This window comes from Gymnogyps californianus, chromosome 2, assembly GCF_018139145.2.
Source record: "Gymnogyps californianus isolate 813 chromosome 2, ASM1813914v2, whole genome shotgun sequence".
Lineage (NCBI taxonomy): Eukaryota > Metazoa > Chordata > Aves > Accipitriformes > Cathartidae > Gymnogyps > Gymnogyps californianus.
Genome location: NC_059472.1, coordinates 27,581,495 through 27,598,741, shown reverse-complemented (window position 1 = coordinate 27,598,741; position 17,247 = coordinate 27,581,495). Strand labels below are relative to the sequence as shown.

At 41.2% G+C, this 17,247-nt stretch overlaps 1 protein-coding gene across 1 annotated transcript in view; it reads left to right on the top strand.

Moving 5' to 3' along the window:
- Positions 1-17,247, top strand: part of NECAB1 (N-terminal EF-hand calcium binding protein 1) — a 56,042-nt gene that overhangs the window by 9,876 nt on the left and 28,919 nt on the right. The window contains exons 3-4 of the mRNA XM_050915670.1: positions 8,836-8,861; positions 11,274-11,371. Coding sequence (XP_050771627.1) covers positions 8,836-8,861; positions 11,274-11,371 — 124 coding nt within the window. The remainder of the gene's footprint in view (positions 1-8,835; positions 8,862-11,273; positions 11,372-17,247) is intronic.

Here is a 17,247-nt window from a genome sequence, read left to right as displayed (position 1 = left end):
AACTTGATATTTTAAGTACTTTAATAACGTGTGCATCATTCCTAGTACCTAGTTTGTATCTTAACATTTCTATGAGCTCTCATCTGGTTTGTAAATCCAATGTGTACATATGTTCAGTGCAGCTACCTGGGGGTTGTAGTATTGCTGAAGAAGCTATTTAAACTCCCAAGTATCCCAACTGAGAAAACCCTAACTTGTGGGGTTATCATGCTCTAAACAATTAACAGATTGCATTACCTGGACTTCACATCTGCCTTTACTGAATGCTAAACAGCTTGCGTGCAAGATAGTATTGCAGCACAGTTCAGCTTCAGAGGAGGTAGTTCTGCAGAAATATAGCTGTTTTGTTTACGTGTGTTATTGCCTGAATAATTGTACTGAAAGTAGAGAAAAGTATCCACACCACAGGTCTTTTTATACATGGAGAGAAGTATGCAGGAAAAGTTTGAAATTTGTGGCTTATGGGGTGAATGCTTTTACAGCTCATTTCCCTGGTAAATTTGCCCCTGCTTAATTTTAATGTCAACTCTGATGAGCCCATGTTTCAGCAGAGCAAGAATCCTTGACATGGTTAATGGTTTAGTGAATAAGTTTTAGCAGTCATTGCAAATGTAAACCTCCCTTTTACTCTTACCCTTCTCCCTTCCCTCCCCCCACTCATAACTTCCATGGAAATTTTTTTTGCATAATGGCATCCTCAGGGAAAAGGTGTCAGAAGATAATGAGAAGATTTGGCAAAGTTACAAACTAAGAGATATGCAGAAGATCTCAAGGGGATTCAATCTGCAGCACTGCCGGAGAGATAGTGTGATAAATGCTTCACTGATTACTGACTCATATGAGTCAGTGGGGAATCAGACTTGTTTTTCTCACTTTTCTCATTGGTAAAATGAAGTCCTCAGCCAGGACCTTAGTTACAAGTTAGGAGGGATGCTAGAGCTATTGAGGCAGACCTGGGACACAGGCAACCTCCCAAAAGTAGGGAGGACCCGTTAATCCTTTGTGTGCGGCACAAGTTAAACTGCACAAGCCAGAGATGAGTTTGGTGAGGACCTGAGAGCCTTGGCCACCTGCAGCACCGAGCTTATGCTGGGCATTTGGGAGAGTCTGTCATGCTGCACGTACTGCACATGTAGGGATGGGACTTGGCACTATGGAGACATATCTACACTTGCATATGTCTGTGTCAGCAGGGTGTTTAAGGCTCCCTCATAGTCAGTGAAGTCACTGGCACCTAAGAAGTAATTCTGCTCACGTAGGCTTCAGCACTGTTGCCCAGGCGTAAGGCACTTAAGATGCTCCCACCTGACACATCAGCCCAAGGTGGACAGGATGACACAGGAGAAGCAGCTGGGACATGCGTGGTGGAAGAAATGCTAGAGCATCTGAAACAATACTAGATGCCCATGTTACTAGATGCCAATTACTCAGGCTCCTGCTAGCTGGTCTACTGAAAAACCCCCAACTCCATTGAATACACTGGGGCTCCTTTGCCTGGCAGGGGAGGTTGGACACCCAGCGCACATATGGCCATCTACATTTAGGACTCAGTCCCAAAGTGAATCCACCTCCCTCCCATCTGCCCAGGTCTTCATTAGCAGAGCTCTAGTTCCTTCTTTGGGTCAAAAGAGAGATGCTGAGATCATCTGCCCTAATAGCAAACTCCAAAAGGATGCCAGTTTGATGTCTGAGAGGAAGAGGATGGTTAGCATTATCCTTGCAATCGTGGGAACCCATCTGACTGCATTAGCTTGCAGCCCAGTACTGTGCACTGAAACTAAAATGAAATGCATGTTATATAGGACCACAGTGTTTCCTTCAAGACTCTGGTTGTAAAGATAATAATAACAAATCCTCAGTAGTTTAACAGTACTTTAAGGATAGTAATTATCTGTGCCTTGGATACTTTTCTTTTGTTTCAGTTGGAAGGCATATTTTAATCTCATGCTATTGCTGATTTATCACAGTTCAATACAAGTACACAGAGAAAAATAATGAACTTCTAAGTACAATGAGGGAAAAAAAAAGATTTATTAGAAACAGCATGAGATACAGACAGACTCTTTAATTAGGTGAATTGCAGGTGAATGAAAAGTGGTTTTTCGAAAAAGGAATTATTGAATGCAAAAAATTGCAGGAGGAAAATAATATATTGATTTTTGACCATTTTTTAAAAACTAGATCTTTTAGATTAAATAAGAATTTTATGGAATCATAGAATGGTTTGTGTTGGAAGGGACCTTAAAGATCATCTAGTTCCAACCCCGCCTGCCATGGGCAGGGACACCTTCCACTAGACCACATTGCTCAAAGCCCCATCCAACCTGGCCTTGAACACTTCCAGGGATGGGGCATCCACAGCTTCTCTGGGCAACCTGTTCCAGTGCCTCACCACCCTCACAGTAACAAACTTCTTCCTTACATCTAATCTAAATCTACCCTCTTTCAGTTTAAAGCCATTACCCCTTGTCCTGTCACTACATGCCCTTGTAAAAAGTCCCTCTCTGGCTTTCTGGTAGGCCCCCTTTAAGTACTGGGAGGCTGCTATAAGGTCTCCCTGGAGCCTTCTCTTCTCCAGGCTGAACAACCCCAACTCTCTCAGCCTGCCTTCATAGGAGAGGTGCTCCAGCCCTCTGATCATTTTTGTGGCCCTCCTCTGGACTCGTTCCAACAGGTCCATGTCCTTCTTATGCTGGGGGCCCCAGAGCTGAACACAGTACTCCAGGTGGGGTCTCACCAGAGCAGAGCAGAGGGGCAGAATCACCTCCCTCGACCTGCTGGTCATGCTTTTTTTGATGCAGCCCAGGATACGGTTGGCTGTCTGGCTGCAAGCACACATTGTCAGGTCACATTGAGCTTCTCGTCAACCAACACCCCCAAGTCCTTCTCTGCAGGGCTGCTTTCAATCCATTCTCCACCCAGCCTGTATTTCTGCTTGGGATTGCCCCAACCCATGTGCACTTGGCCTTGTTGAACTTCATGAGGTTCGCACAAGCCCACCTCTCAAGCCTGTCCAGGTCACTCTGGATGGCATCCCTTCCCTTCTGCATATCGACTGCACCACACAGCTTGGTGTCATCGGCAAACTTGTTGAGGGTGCACTCAATCCCACTGTCCATGTCACTGACAAAGATGTTAAACAGTGCTGGTCCCAATACTGACCCCTGAGGAACTCCACTCATCACTGGTCTCCACTTGGACATCGAGCCGTTGACCACAACTCTTTGAGTGCAACCATCCAGCCTATTCCTTATCCACTGAGTGGTCTATCCATCCGTCAAATCCATGTCTCTCCAATTTAGAGACAAGGATGTCGTGCGGGACAGCGTCAAATGCTTTGCACAAGTCCAGGTAGATGACATCAGTTGCTCTTCCCTTGTCCACCAATGCTGTAACCCCATCATAGAAGGCCACCAAATTTGTCAGGTACAATTTGCCCTTAGTGAAGCCATGTTGGCTGTCACCAGTCACCTCCTTATTTTCCATGTGCCTTAGCATAGTTTCCAGGAGGGTCTGCTCCATGATCTTGCCGGGCACAGAGGTGAGACTGACTGGCCTGTAGTTCCCTGGGTCTTCCTTTTTTCCCTTTTTAAAAATGGGGGTTATGTTTCTCCTTTTCCAGTCAGTGGGAACTTCACCAGGCTGCCACGACTTCTCAAATATGATGGATTTCAGGCACATGGTGCAGCACTGACATCAGAAAGGTGTGTTTGCTACTATTTAAGAGACATAATTGCAGCTATTGGCTTTAACTCTCAGACTTTTCAAGACAATAGCTACAGAAATCAGTTTGGAAATGAAGTACAGAGAAAAAGGCAAGATACTAGTCCGAATGAGCTGATTACACAGTTTAGTATTTCATGACTGAACAAAACAAGTTCACTGAGAATGATTTACACAGTCCTGATCCTAACAGATCCTCTGGTCAGACAGATGAGCTGCAAATAGAGTTGCTTCAAAATTTTCTATATGAATTGTTATCTTTAATGGGAAATTCAGCTTTCTGCAGAAAAAATGAGAATCACTCACACTGGGAAAACCAAATGGTAATGAGTAGTTTCAATTGCATTGACCTAAATGGAGCTGGCCTAGAATGTTTCATTTCAGTTCAGTTCTTCAGAAGATAACACTGGCTTCCTATATTATCATCTTAACATAGCTTAATGGCAGGTGTAGTTTGAGGGCCTAGTTCCTTCCATAATCTGGGTTTCCCAGAGAACCACAGCAGTTTTGGTATCTCTATCAACATGTGCATTTCCAAGGAGTTTAATAAACCAAAATAAACATTTTATTTTGTGTAACAATAAATAATTTAATCTCAGTTTTTAAAAAAAATCATTTGGGGACAAAACCAGAAATTGAAACATTATCATCTTCTGTGGGGTGAAAACTCTGAAATTTGCTCCTTGTGGCAAAAGAGCCACCATGATGTTGCCTCTCATCGCCTCGTTTAGGTTGGTGTCATTCAGACTCTGCTAAAAAATCATAGCTCTGCAGCCCTTCTACAGTTCTCTACAGATTTTAGCATGCACTGCAACTTTTAATAGTATTATTAAGACTCTTTTAGCAACACAGACACTGTTATAGCTGGGATGATTAAGGTGGCTAGCCAGCTATGTAGTCATTGCATCCCTGTGAATCATTGCCTAATGCAAAGGACTAGGTTGGTTTTTTTTTCAGATGACTTGTCAGTCAGGAAAAAACCTTTATTCTTTCCTGTAGTCCTGCCACACGCAGAGCAGTAAGCGAAGATTCTGAAGTTATCACTTGGCCTGGGGCTAAGCATAAGCAAAATAGGAAATTATTTAGTGCAGCAAAATGTGGGACATTAAAACAGCCGTGACCCCACTGCCTGTGTCAGAGCGCAGAAAGCCAAGCTGGCTACTGCCCTTGAAAGGCCAGAGGGTGCGCAGTCCAGCTAGCCCTGGGGTTGAAGAGCAGCAGTGTCCTCGGGGCAGCGGGAAGTTCAGCTCCCTAGGGACCAGCCCCGGGAGCTCTGTCCCACTTCTGCCCCTTCCTCCTCCTCTCCGTTTTCTGTGGCAAGAGGCCAATGCCTGGGCTTGTCCTCCACTGGTAAGAAACCTTGAACAAACCTGAACAAAAAGGTCTTTGCTGTTGCAAAGGAGCTGTGAAGCAGAATATCCTTAAAATGGAAGTGCACACATAAGACTCCTTTGCACAACACCCTCTGTAGTGCTGGAGCACTTACCTCATTTTGCTGACTTGAAGTGGGATGGTATGCAGGCTTTCTTGTTGCAAAGAGCTTACAGCTGTTTGGCTGAGATATTGTCCATGGATGACTATTCAGTTACCCTTGCACAGTCTAAGTAACACTTAATTCCTTTCAGTCACAAATTATATACTTCTGCTTAACAATAGGAGATACCACCCTCAAACTTTCCTCCCTAAAACCAAATTTAGAAAAGAGACGTGCAAATGGGACCCAAAAAAGAGTTGGTTCAAGCCTCTGAAATAAATCCTTCTCATATCTAAGAATGAAGAGAGATCTGAAGAAGAAAGTGTTAGCCTTCTCCAGCTATGATAGTCATGACAATGAATTTCCTAAATTAAGTTAGTTCATAAAGTCTTTCATATAGTATTGGATTCTTCAATAAAATAACTGCTTTAGGTGCCAGAGTCCATACTTTATATATAATTCCTGTACTGAAGAGATGTCATTGCCTCTTATTGTGGTCCAGGGAAAATATGCAGATCTTCTGCTGGTACCTCTGCCTAGAGGTGCCTTTTGTACCAGAGAACAGTATGTGTCAGGTCAGTGGATGGGGCTGTGGATCGGTGGGTTCACAGCAGTGAACGGGTGGAATAGCTTTAACCTTCCCTCCTCCCTGGCTGGCCCCAGTCCACAGCTGACTGTGGTGGGCAGAACAAGAGCATGATCACAGCTGCTTTGCACTCCTACATTTTGGGCCACTTCCAGAGATACCACAAATAGGCACTTTTGTCACAGTTCATTCAAGTGAATTTGCTTATGTTTCTGTCACTGAGCAATAGGTATGATCAACTTTGCAGTGATCAGGACTGCTTAGTGGAATATTTGTAATAGTCCTTTAAAAATAGTTCATGTTATTAGGTAGAGAACATTTTAGATACAAAGTCAGACATGTAAAAGGGCTGCATTTAGTAGTCAGAAAGTAAATTGAGAGCAGAAGTTTAAAAAATGATCGTGCTGACATGACGTGAATGCATTTGGCTACAGCCTATGCTTCCGGTGCTTATCATGAGTGGAGAGCTGGCGCCTGGATGTGAGTCATCCAGCAAATATTGCAAATAACATATTCAGCTTTGCCAGATTATAGGTCTAAGCAGAAGCATCCTTGGCATACGTACCCACTGAAATGATGAACAGGTGCCCACTATAAACCTGAGTACTGAGTTGCAGAAACACCCTTCTGGTGTGCACCCCACTCCTGTACTATTAAATATATTCCAAACTTCTTTAATTGTTTCTGTAGCATCCTGCAGGGAGCTCAGAATTGGTTGTATACAGAAAAAAAAATTCTAGGTTTGTTCACGACTGTGTTTGAAGCAGCATGTTATTATTTCTGAGAGAATTAAATAATCAGTGACACAAAATTATAGTTTCCCTGCCTAGAACAGCATCCCCTTCAAATAGGATGCCAAGAACAATGGAGCCTCAGAGGGTATTTATAATAGAGAAGGAAATAATATGAGTATGCTAAACCAAAATCCATGCTCTTTATGTCATTTCTATGTTCTGTCACAGGCTTCCTGAAAGCTGCTGCACAAATCACTTTGGACAATAATTTTCAAGTGCGCAATTCTAACTGAAAATGAATTCAGCACCTAAATACTTTTCCATTTTCACTTGTGGTCCATTTGCAGCTGTGTCGTTCCTGTCAATAGGACTAGCAGCGATGTTCTGATGACAGCAACACTGAAAGCCTCCGAGCCACTCCCTTACTATATCGCTATCACACTGCTGAGGATACTGCAGAAGAACAAGGACCAGAATGGATTTTAATATGACATTTGAAAAGAGAGCATGAATTTGTCTGGCTAACAATGTGAAAGGCTGTTTTAAACACAGTTATCAAGCTGTACATTAAGAAATGCAGAAATGTCTTTCTTTTACAAAGAGAAGGCATTAGGGCAGATGATGTGAAGGGGCAGAAAATGCAGGGACAATGAACAAAGAGTAGGCATCATAACAGCAAACTCCTGTCGTTTAACATCATCATATTCTGTCACTGCTTTTTGACTCAGGCAATTTTCCACCTTTCAGCGTTTCAGTTTGCATTCAAGGGGTGAACATCTGGACCGTTCCAAAAATGACTGCTGAACTGCAGTAGTGGTCGGTCAGACACGTTCAGTCATTGATGCCGTAGTGATCTGTGACGAGCAGCCTTAAGGAGTCACAGACACTTTTTCCCATCACATAGTTTGTTGACCTAAGAGTTAAGTTTCTCAGCTTCAGCACCAATTCTTACAGACTATGAATTTCATTATACCTGCCACCAAGGTCATTGGAAAAATCAGATGCAAGACTCATTTGTAGCCATCCAACTGGGCCTGTTCAAATGCAGATAAGGTCACCTTCAGTTAATAAAAGTTGTGGGAAAATCTCATTTACATCATCAATTAAAAGTGTTCAGAAGTTTTTATAGCCCTGAGTATGCAAGCTTCTGACAACCCAGGATCCTGCAATTTCTGCCTGTTTCTCTCCCTCATGAAATAAAAGCCAGATGTATGGAAGTTAGCATTGGTGAAAGTGACTTTAAGATAATACTGTGTCATCATTTTATTAAAAGGTCAATAAAAAAATCCCATTAAAAAGATAAGTGAAAAAATCCTAAGTGCAATCAGCCGTTCAATATTCACCCCTCAGCAAGATTGAAAAAGGACATTCATGCGTTTAAGTTTCTTTAATAATCAGTTTCCTGTCCTCCTTGGAATAAAGTCAATATGCTAACTTTCAGAATTGAGCTGTAGGTCAAATGTTTCTTCTTTTGACTATTAAAGCCTCAGAGAGAAAATATCGCTTAAGAGAGAAAATATCGCTTAAGAGTTGATCAAGATGAAATCTGTTTGAAGTGAACAGTTTTGAATTTTATAGAATACTTGCATACATTGATTTATTTATATAATGGCATGGGAATATGGCAATACAGCTATACTTTTCACGTCGCTAATTTTGCTGAAGTTAGTACTGGTGAAACAGTTTTGTATGGCCAAAAAGTCTTAGAAATTACATGTGCTGATGGGCTATGTCTGGTTTTATCCTCCTACTGTACTGTCTCTCCCATGGAGTACTACTGCACCGTGACGATTCCAAACAGGAGAAAGTTATTGGGTTTTCCCTCATTTAGCATGGAGGGCTGAGCTCTCTGAGCCATGCTGTCCAGCATGACTGCCACAGAAGAGGAGTACAGGCAGAAAGGTGGGGAAAAAAAACAATTTCTGGTGTTTAGATGGATTTCTGCCAGTGCTGGGACCAAACGCATAAAGCCTGAGGAGCAGTGACTCTGCGCCATGATGCACAAAGGCTGGGCAAGGAACTTCAAAGAGGGTTGTTGGTGAGTAGGAAGGTACCAGTGGGAACATGATCAGGAAGGGAGGCCGCACCTGCAGCCAGCTGCAGAAAGGCCTCAGCACAGCTACAGCCGCTGGCTTAGGACAAGCCGCCCTAAGGCAGCAGAGCAAGGCCAAGAAAGGGCCAGGCACTCACATCTCCTGCTACAGCCCAGGCAGGGAGGCTTCATATCCCAGTCAGGCTAATCTTTGGGTCCTACTATTTACCAGTCTAACAAAGAACATTACTAAGCTCACTAACCTTCTATACTCTTATCTTTCCAGCAATCTTGACACAGAAGAACTCTGCGGTAAGTTCCTTTTTGGGCAAGAACATAATCTATGCCTGCGGCAGCCCTGTGCAAGTGAACATGTCATGTGATACGATTTTTTTTTCTGTTTAATCTTTGTAGCTCAAACAGAAAATAATTTCTATTGAAAGAACTCCTGGGAAAATGCAAATGGCTTATAATCTTTTTAGACTCTGTCATCCATTACATGCAGAAATTACTTTGAAAATATTTTTCCTAATCAATACTTCACATTCTCTGAGCTTCAAAATCTGTTCTGATGTAAAGATAGACAGATAAATTTTATCTTATTTCCCTTTCATGTGAGATATTTTTTCTAGTTAGTTTATCACTTTCAGAGGTATGAGTGCTTTGGCAATTTTGAAAGAGATTGTCATATTAGTACCCCACTAGAGGAAAATTCATTACTTTCCTCCACCTTGAGCCAGTGAGGACAGCAGTTTGACAAGTTCTATCATCCTTCATCACAAAGAACTGCAAGGCCTAGAATTTGGCCCAGTTACCCATTTCTGTACCCCATTCTGGGCTGTGAGTCATTTCCCCAAAACCCTGTTTGCTTTCCAGCTGATCTTACAGCACCTGATTTAGGAGTGCTGCTTGCAGCAGAAAACAATTAACAGAAAATTTCTGCAAGTCCTCCCATCAAGTGTCAAAAAAACAGTTATACTTGTCAAAAAAGTCTATTTCTGAGGGAAAGATAGTAGCCTGACAAATTTTCCAATAGTCAACAATGTTGAAGACCTATAAAAGCTGAAAATACTGTCAAGTTGAATGCCAACTCATTTACTCACCCACAGAGTGACCCTCCTCATAACCAAGAACCCACTAAGAGGCACCTCAGCCTGTGGCTTATAAATATATGACAAGAGACTCAGCTGAAGTGAATTGGGCTGTGACGCCTTCTGCTGGTTGAGCATCTGGCCAAAATTATATAAAACTGGCCAAGGAAGACAAGTGGTTTTGTTCCACAAGGGATTTACTGCTGTTGATGTTGCACTGGAGGCTTACAGGTTTGCTCAGTATCTGACCCCACTAGCCACCTCAGGCTGGCCAGAGGGCTGAGGGGGGTGTCAGCCCAGCACTGGCTCTGTTTACTGTCTCTTTTGATTAAATATGGGCTGCTTCAGCTGCCTTTTAAATCTTTCATAGGTTGCCACTAGGGTGTTTCTCATCTGTGAATCTGGTACTGAGTTTACTCAACACATGTTTAAGCTAGCGATTATATAGCTCTTTCTGAGTTATCTCAATTCTCCTCAGAAATGAAGATTCACTTCCAGGATACTAATTCACAATACATTTTCATTCTAAATCATTTCATTCAACCTCTCAACAATACCATGTTATGTTGCAGTGTTCCTGAAACCTTATGCTTTCATGACTCCCCTGAGAAGCTCATGCTGACCTCTTAAAAGCCTCAAAGTATTGCTATTTATTATTTCAAAAAGCTCCTATCTAATCTTGTTCTTCCTGTCTGCCACTTAGATGTTGTTTTTCATGCTGTTCCAGGTGATCTGATGTCTAAATGCCTTGTCTTACACAGTTTCTAGCTTTAACATAATTTTCTTTCTTTCTTTTTCTCACACTTTTTCCTTCCTGTGCCTCCCTCTATTGTATTTCACCGCATCGATCAAATGGGAACTTGGGTCATGATTTCCCAGGTTTGCTTCCTCCTCTTGCTGTAATCCCTCTGATTGAGTTATGCCCCCTGATTTTACATCCACTCTTTCTGTTAAAATGTCCTTTGCTTTGAGCAGCTACACAAGGACATCCTGCAACTTATGTTATTTCCATGATTTTTGTTAAAAGTATTTTGCATGCATCGTATTTGTTGAAAATATAATCACAGTACCTGGGACTAGAAGCTTGTCTGGCCAACTCATGGTCTCTTCGTTTCTCAGTGAGAAACAACTGATCTCAGCTGACCCCGACTCACAACAGCCCCCACTTGATCTTATCTCCTCTAAGGGCTTTACCAGAATTATTCATTTTTGTATCAATATAATCAGATTTAGTACATACACATGAAAACTTTATCTCGTGGTAGTAACTGTAAAGTAGACTACTAGACTGAAAATCCTGTTTAGAAAGAAAATGTAGATATTTTGAAAATAAGTCTGTTTCAGCTCTCAAACTGATATTTTAAATTTTTGTCAATTTGGCAACTCATTTATTGAAAGAAAATGTTTTGAAACACTGATTTTGGTATTTTTAGTACTCCAGGAATTATTTTGAGGGGAAATAATACAAAATTTAAAAATAAAATAGTCCTTTTCATTTTAACTCTTGTTCATTTTATATATTTAGATAGTTAATAATACCATAACTGAATTCAGACTTGATAAAATCGATATTTAATGAAATATTGATTTTTCAGGTCATTAATAGGTGACATGGGTTTTCTTCTTCTTTTAGAATATTTTTCCCAGCACTTAGGAGAGTATGAAAATGTTCTATCTGTCTTGGAAAACTTAAACATAACCATACTGAAGGCAATGGACAAAACAAAGAAAGTAAGTAAAAATGTGAAATTTTCTTTACATTGTATATTTTGTTTATTTGAACATGTATCCAGTATTTTTCTTATCTAGATAAAGTTACTAATTCATATTTAAATTCTTCCACATATACATGTTTGTAGCAAAAGTCTAGTAGGAAAAGGCTTGTCAAAATGGTTGAATATCAAAGCTGTAAAGCTCTGTCTGCAAAGTATTACAGTTTGGATATAACCAAAATTGTCTTTGTGAATGATCTGAAGAATGTTCTTCATATTGTCATACCAAGAGAGGGTTCCATGTCCCATGCCAAATGTGGGTAAGTATTATCAGCATATCAACATTCGGAAATAGTCCAAATTTGAAAAAATAATCCAAGATTTTGAAGTAGAAAACATGTTAGTAAAAGATGCTAATGACTTGAACTATATTAATGACTGCCATTAAATTAGGTAGGCAAGAGTCATCTGGAGACATACTGGGGAGTCGTATTTTTGTTATTGTTAAATGTAGATTCCAGGATAGTTTAAAAAGATTAAAAAGGGCTGTAATATCTCTCCCCGTGTTCCCTGAAGCTGAACCCCAGTACTCTCATGATTATAACACCATCCTGTAGGCAGCGGCTGTGCATCCCAGCTACTTAGTCCCAAAATATAACTGGCCAATGTAAATCACTTGAAAGTATTTCTGATAGTAACAGAAGACATAGAAATTTGAGTTGAGTGAAACCTCCTGACCAAGAACATGATTTCATTTCCATTTCAGGCATTTTAAACAAAAGCAGTGCTCACAGAGTCTGCAAAGAGGAGGTGTTAGGGCTGTTGCCCACCAGCACAGCAAGGGGACATTCACCCTAGAGGGAGGAGACGTTTCTCAGGAGGAGAAGCTCAGTTTCTCCATCCGTCCCTCTGACAGGATACAGCTGTGCTGCAGGACATGTTAGGCAGCCAATCCACTTGGCACTCAATTCATTATGGTCATACCTGCTCGTATGTTCAGACCTGCTCGTTCATACCACATCCCAGCTAGATGTCTGATCAAAAGTGCATCAAGACATTGGGTAATATGCTCCTTTTCCCTGGCTGAACAGTTAAATATTTTGTGCAAGGTGGAACAGCTTCAAAAGGTGAGGGAAAGCACAAACCAGGGATGGAAGTGAACCTAGATCCTCCAAACTCTGCCCCAGACCCACACCACAAGACTATTCACTGGAAGGCGAGCCATCAAGATCAAAAATTTCAGCCAAAAGTATTCAGTGAGATCCCGTGGGGGGAAAAAAACCATGTTTTTTTCAGTCAATCAATGGAGAGATCAATGGGGAGAAAGCTGTGCTTCTCTGGTGAAGCTGTTATCTTTGGCATTTGGGTGTTTGCAAGAGTGCAGTACTCATACATTTTACATGAACTGCCAAAATAAAAATCTGAAAGTGTAGCTCATTTATTTAGAGCTTGAGCCAGTAAGCTGAATGTCTCTCCATTCGTGATGTGCATCTTCCACTCCTAATGAAGTGAATGTGCGCTGACTCACTGCCTCGTTGAGCTGCACGCTAAAAAGCAACAGATCAGTTTATTCTAGCTATGCATAATTATAAAAAAAAAATTAGCCCTGTGTATAAACTACTGCTAAAGGGCAGGATATGTCATCTGATAACTACTGGAAGTAAATAGAACACGGCATTTAAGAATTACCTCAGAAGTTAATTACAAGGAGGAGTCCCAGTAGACTAATCAGAGTTGTAAGAAGTAAGCATTGGCCTGACTAGAAAAATGGATAAGAAAATCTGGAATATTAATAAGTGTTTCATTTGTCTGCTTGAAGAATCCATCTAAAAAATAACCAAACGACAATTTCTTTGAATTTTATTTTCCTGCCTGAAGATTCAAGCTTAATGGGTTTTCTATCTTTCAGGAATATTCCAACTGACTATTCGTTAGAGGTGGCAGAACTAGAGCAAGGCTAACACTGGAAAAAACACTTTTAATTCCAATTAGTAGAAACAGTGTGTGAACACAGTCAAACAAAAAATGTGTCCTCAAATATACTAAAATAGAGCTTTCTGCCAAGGATATGACCAGCAACGACAGCTTTGTATGGAAATTAAATTCTCAATTCAAAACTGGTATTATTCGCAACAGGAACTCTGTTCTCAGGGAACAGATAGGTTATGTGACCTAACTACCTGATAAATCATTGGAGTGCAAATATTAAAATCTCCATCTTAAATAGTCCAAGATTTTATTGAAGTTTATGGTCTAAGATCTGGAATATATCCATCTAAAATCAGAGCTGGGGCTGCAGCAAAAGCTAGTTAGCATCTTGAGATAGCATGGACAAATGATGTTGATCACCAGTGACACACAAGATGTGATGTAGCTCCTAGCTCAAGTTGACACTCCAGCTCAAACAAGCAGGTGCTCAGAAATGGGTGGTCTGGTTATGAATGGCCATTGGCATGTATCCAGAGCAAGGCTTGGGTTTCCTCTCCTAGTGCAAAATAAAACTTTGTCACTGCTCTGCCATTGCAGTCACCTAGTCCCTTGAATAGTCACTGAGTAATGGGAGCATTTATTACTATCTTATAAGCCATCATCTAGTTGGAAAATTCATATATAGAAAAAAAGCCCAGAATTGAAGACCTACACCTTGAGAGCTAAAACGACATGGTGTATTTGTAGTGGCTGAGTCAATTTCCAATGACCAGGACCAAATTTCCAAGGACCAAATTCTCCTATTAAAAACCAAAAGTAAAAACTGCTGAGATTGAACCTGAACTCCACTCTGCAGAGTGTTGGGCTGATTAGACCCAGTCCTCAGGATTGCCGTGAGCTTTCCATTCCCTCTGACTTTTTGTGGATTGGAGAAAGCTCAGCACCTCTAACTATCAGTCTCTGCTAAACTTCCCCAAAGCGCATGCCACTTCAGGTAGGCAGCTCATTCAGTCTTAAATATTTGGGGGGAAAAAGGAGCAACTTGGTACTTCATTCATTTTATTTATCCAGTTTAGAGTCAGATAAACAATCACCACTCAGTCCTTCCTGTAGAAAATCCCTGCTTTCCTACCAATTCAAGTTGCCCGTATTCAGTAGATACTTTGCACGAGAGGCAGCTGCGAAATTGGAGCCCTAGAAAAATTGTTCAGCTTCAGTTTCCAAGGAAACGCCAGAGAAGGAAGATGTGTCAGTCTTCAATGAAACGCTGAACAGTGGATCGGCATGTCTGAAAAATCTAAAAACCTAATCTATAAACCCTTCTTATTCCAGATATAGACAGAACTGTGAATTAAACCCCTCTAAAATGTAGAGTTTAATAGACTTTTCTTTACTTTTTGGCATATGTTAATCTAAGTTTGATAACACCAAAGTGTGTGGCCTTATTTGACTCATATCCATAAATCCAGTACACAAGCGTGCACCAAGTAGCTTTTGCACGTGTTGTCTTGGTTTTTTAATTCACGATCAGTTTTGAAAATCACATGCATTAATGAATAAATACCTTGGGTTTTGTTTACAAATATTCCCAACCTGTTCAGCCTTTAGTCAAAAAGATCTCCCACCAAGAGCAACTGGAGTTTGGCTTGGCTACAGACTCCTGTATTTAAATCAAGATCAGCCAAATTGTCCCCATCACTCCAAATTATTTCCATGTGTAGATATTTTTAACCCAACAGATTACCAGATAACTGACTCCTGCAAGGTAACTGCAGAACAATTTCTGTGTACTTTATTGCCCTCTGTGGTTTGAAAGGGTTGTCAGCACAGCTTTCTTGAACTGAGCTTTTCTCCAGTCTTCCAGTCCTGTGCTATCTGAAAGTGAAAATATCAAGTCATCTATGGGAGAAAACGTTCCAGTGTGTTAGCAGGTTCAAGAAACTTTGAAACCAGATTTCCTTTCACCGTTCTCGGGCCAGATCCCTCCAGCCTAACCGAACTAAATAGCACGGAGTGGTTCATGCTCTGTTGCTTGATGGGAAGGTGCTAAGCTAAAAATGCAGAGAAATAGATATAGCAAGGAACATCTTTCAGCAGGGAAAAGACTGAGTTGCATTTGCAAGCAACATACTTTTAATACAAAAAACATCTTACCAGAGGATGCTAGGGGAGCTACAGTCGTCTGTTTTGGTATGGCTCTTTTGTGTTTTATCCTTACACAAGGAAAGGAAACACATATCTGAGGATTTTTAGAGGGATTTGTGGCATTTGATATTTGATCATTTCTATCCTTAGGATGGAGAATCTGCATGAGCTGCTTGTACAGGAGTGATGAGGACAGGTCAATCATGGGTGCCAGTTGTTTTTATTCTACCTGCCAGGCCGATATTTTCCTGATCAAAGTACAAGCTGGGATAGTTCTGTTTATCTCGTTTCTTCTTCATCTTACATACAGGAAGCATTAAAAATTAAAGACTCAACAAAAATTTACAAATGCTTTGGAAGGCTTGTTTCTTTAAGCCTTTTTTTTCCTGACATCTTTTATAACAAAACACAGAAGCATATTTAATTAAAATATTTAATCTTAACTTTTTTTATTACCCAAATAAACATAACATTTTCAGCAAGCTGCGTTTTTATTACATTCTGTAGCTTACATTCACATATAAATACAATGAAGAGAAACTTTCCAACCTGCAGCACAGAAAATAAAATCTGTCACTGAGTAATGATGTAGATAGATAAAAATACACCAGGTTTTTTAAGGTGCTTGACATCTTGGTTCTATTGACTTGTGAATACAGAAAATCAGAAACTTACAGACTAAAGAAGACGTCTTCCTCAAGTTATCAAGCCATAAAATTGTTGCTATTTGTCAGCTATTCAGTGAGAACAAGTTTTGCTCTATCATTTTTATTTCTGGTATTGCTATAGTTTATGGTAAATGCAACCTGCTGGTGGTGGTGAAGTATTCAGTACTCAGTAAACTAGCAAAAGCTCATTTAATCACCAAACCCATCATTTTCATATGAAATGAAGCTGACAATATAGAAGTATTCAGGGGTTTAGACAGGCATCTGGTGGAATTTTAGAAAACCTGGGGTATTCAAGGATGTCAAAGATGTCTGCACAGGCCTGACAAATAGCACACGGGACCTCTAGGAGACCCAGGGGCAGGATGAGACCCCCTTCTGGGGCGGCAGCTGGAAACCAGGTGGGTCTCTGTAGGGCACCAGACTCCAGTTTAGGTACTTGAACAGCTCTGAGGTCTCTGAAGGGTTTTTCCCAGAGGAACTGTCTCACAGAGGAAGAGCTGGTGATGGCTTACCCTGATCCAACAGTGCCTTTTATCAAGTCATAACACCCATTTGAAGTTCACTTTTTTCACCAGCTGAAGAGCACTCCCCTCTCCTCCTGCCTTCCCTTTTGCCAATGGCACGGGGTCATTTTCCAGCCAGGACGTATCCCCGTGTGTCCCGCTGGCACTGTCGCTGGCACCCGCACAGTGAAGGCTGGCAGCAGAGGCTTGCAGGGAAGCAGGGACCATTTCAGATTATTTTAAACCCCCTGGTCCTGAGCACAGTTTATACTGAAGTGTTGGTGAAAGTCTAACCACAGCTGGCTGGTGGCCAGTCTATCATGGAGCTGGCGATGGTCTTAACATACAGAGTACCAGCTCTTAACTTACTGGAGTAACAACTAACATTCAGACTTTTTGCATTGGCACAAAGGCGAAGTGGTGGCAACTGGGAATCGCTGAGAGCACCTGAGCCCGGCAGAGATGCTTCCTGGGGGGAGTGGCACTAAGTGCCCATGCAGTTGTTTCTTTTTCCTTGCAAATGCAGAGTCTGTGTAGCACTCGTGGAGGCCACCCTGTGAGCTGTCTCAAAAGTGACTTAAGACCACCATACCTGTTGTAAAAGTGATCCAACCTCCAGCAACAAAAGGCTTTGTATCTGAGCTGCT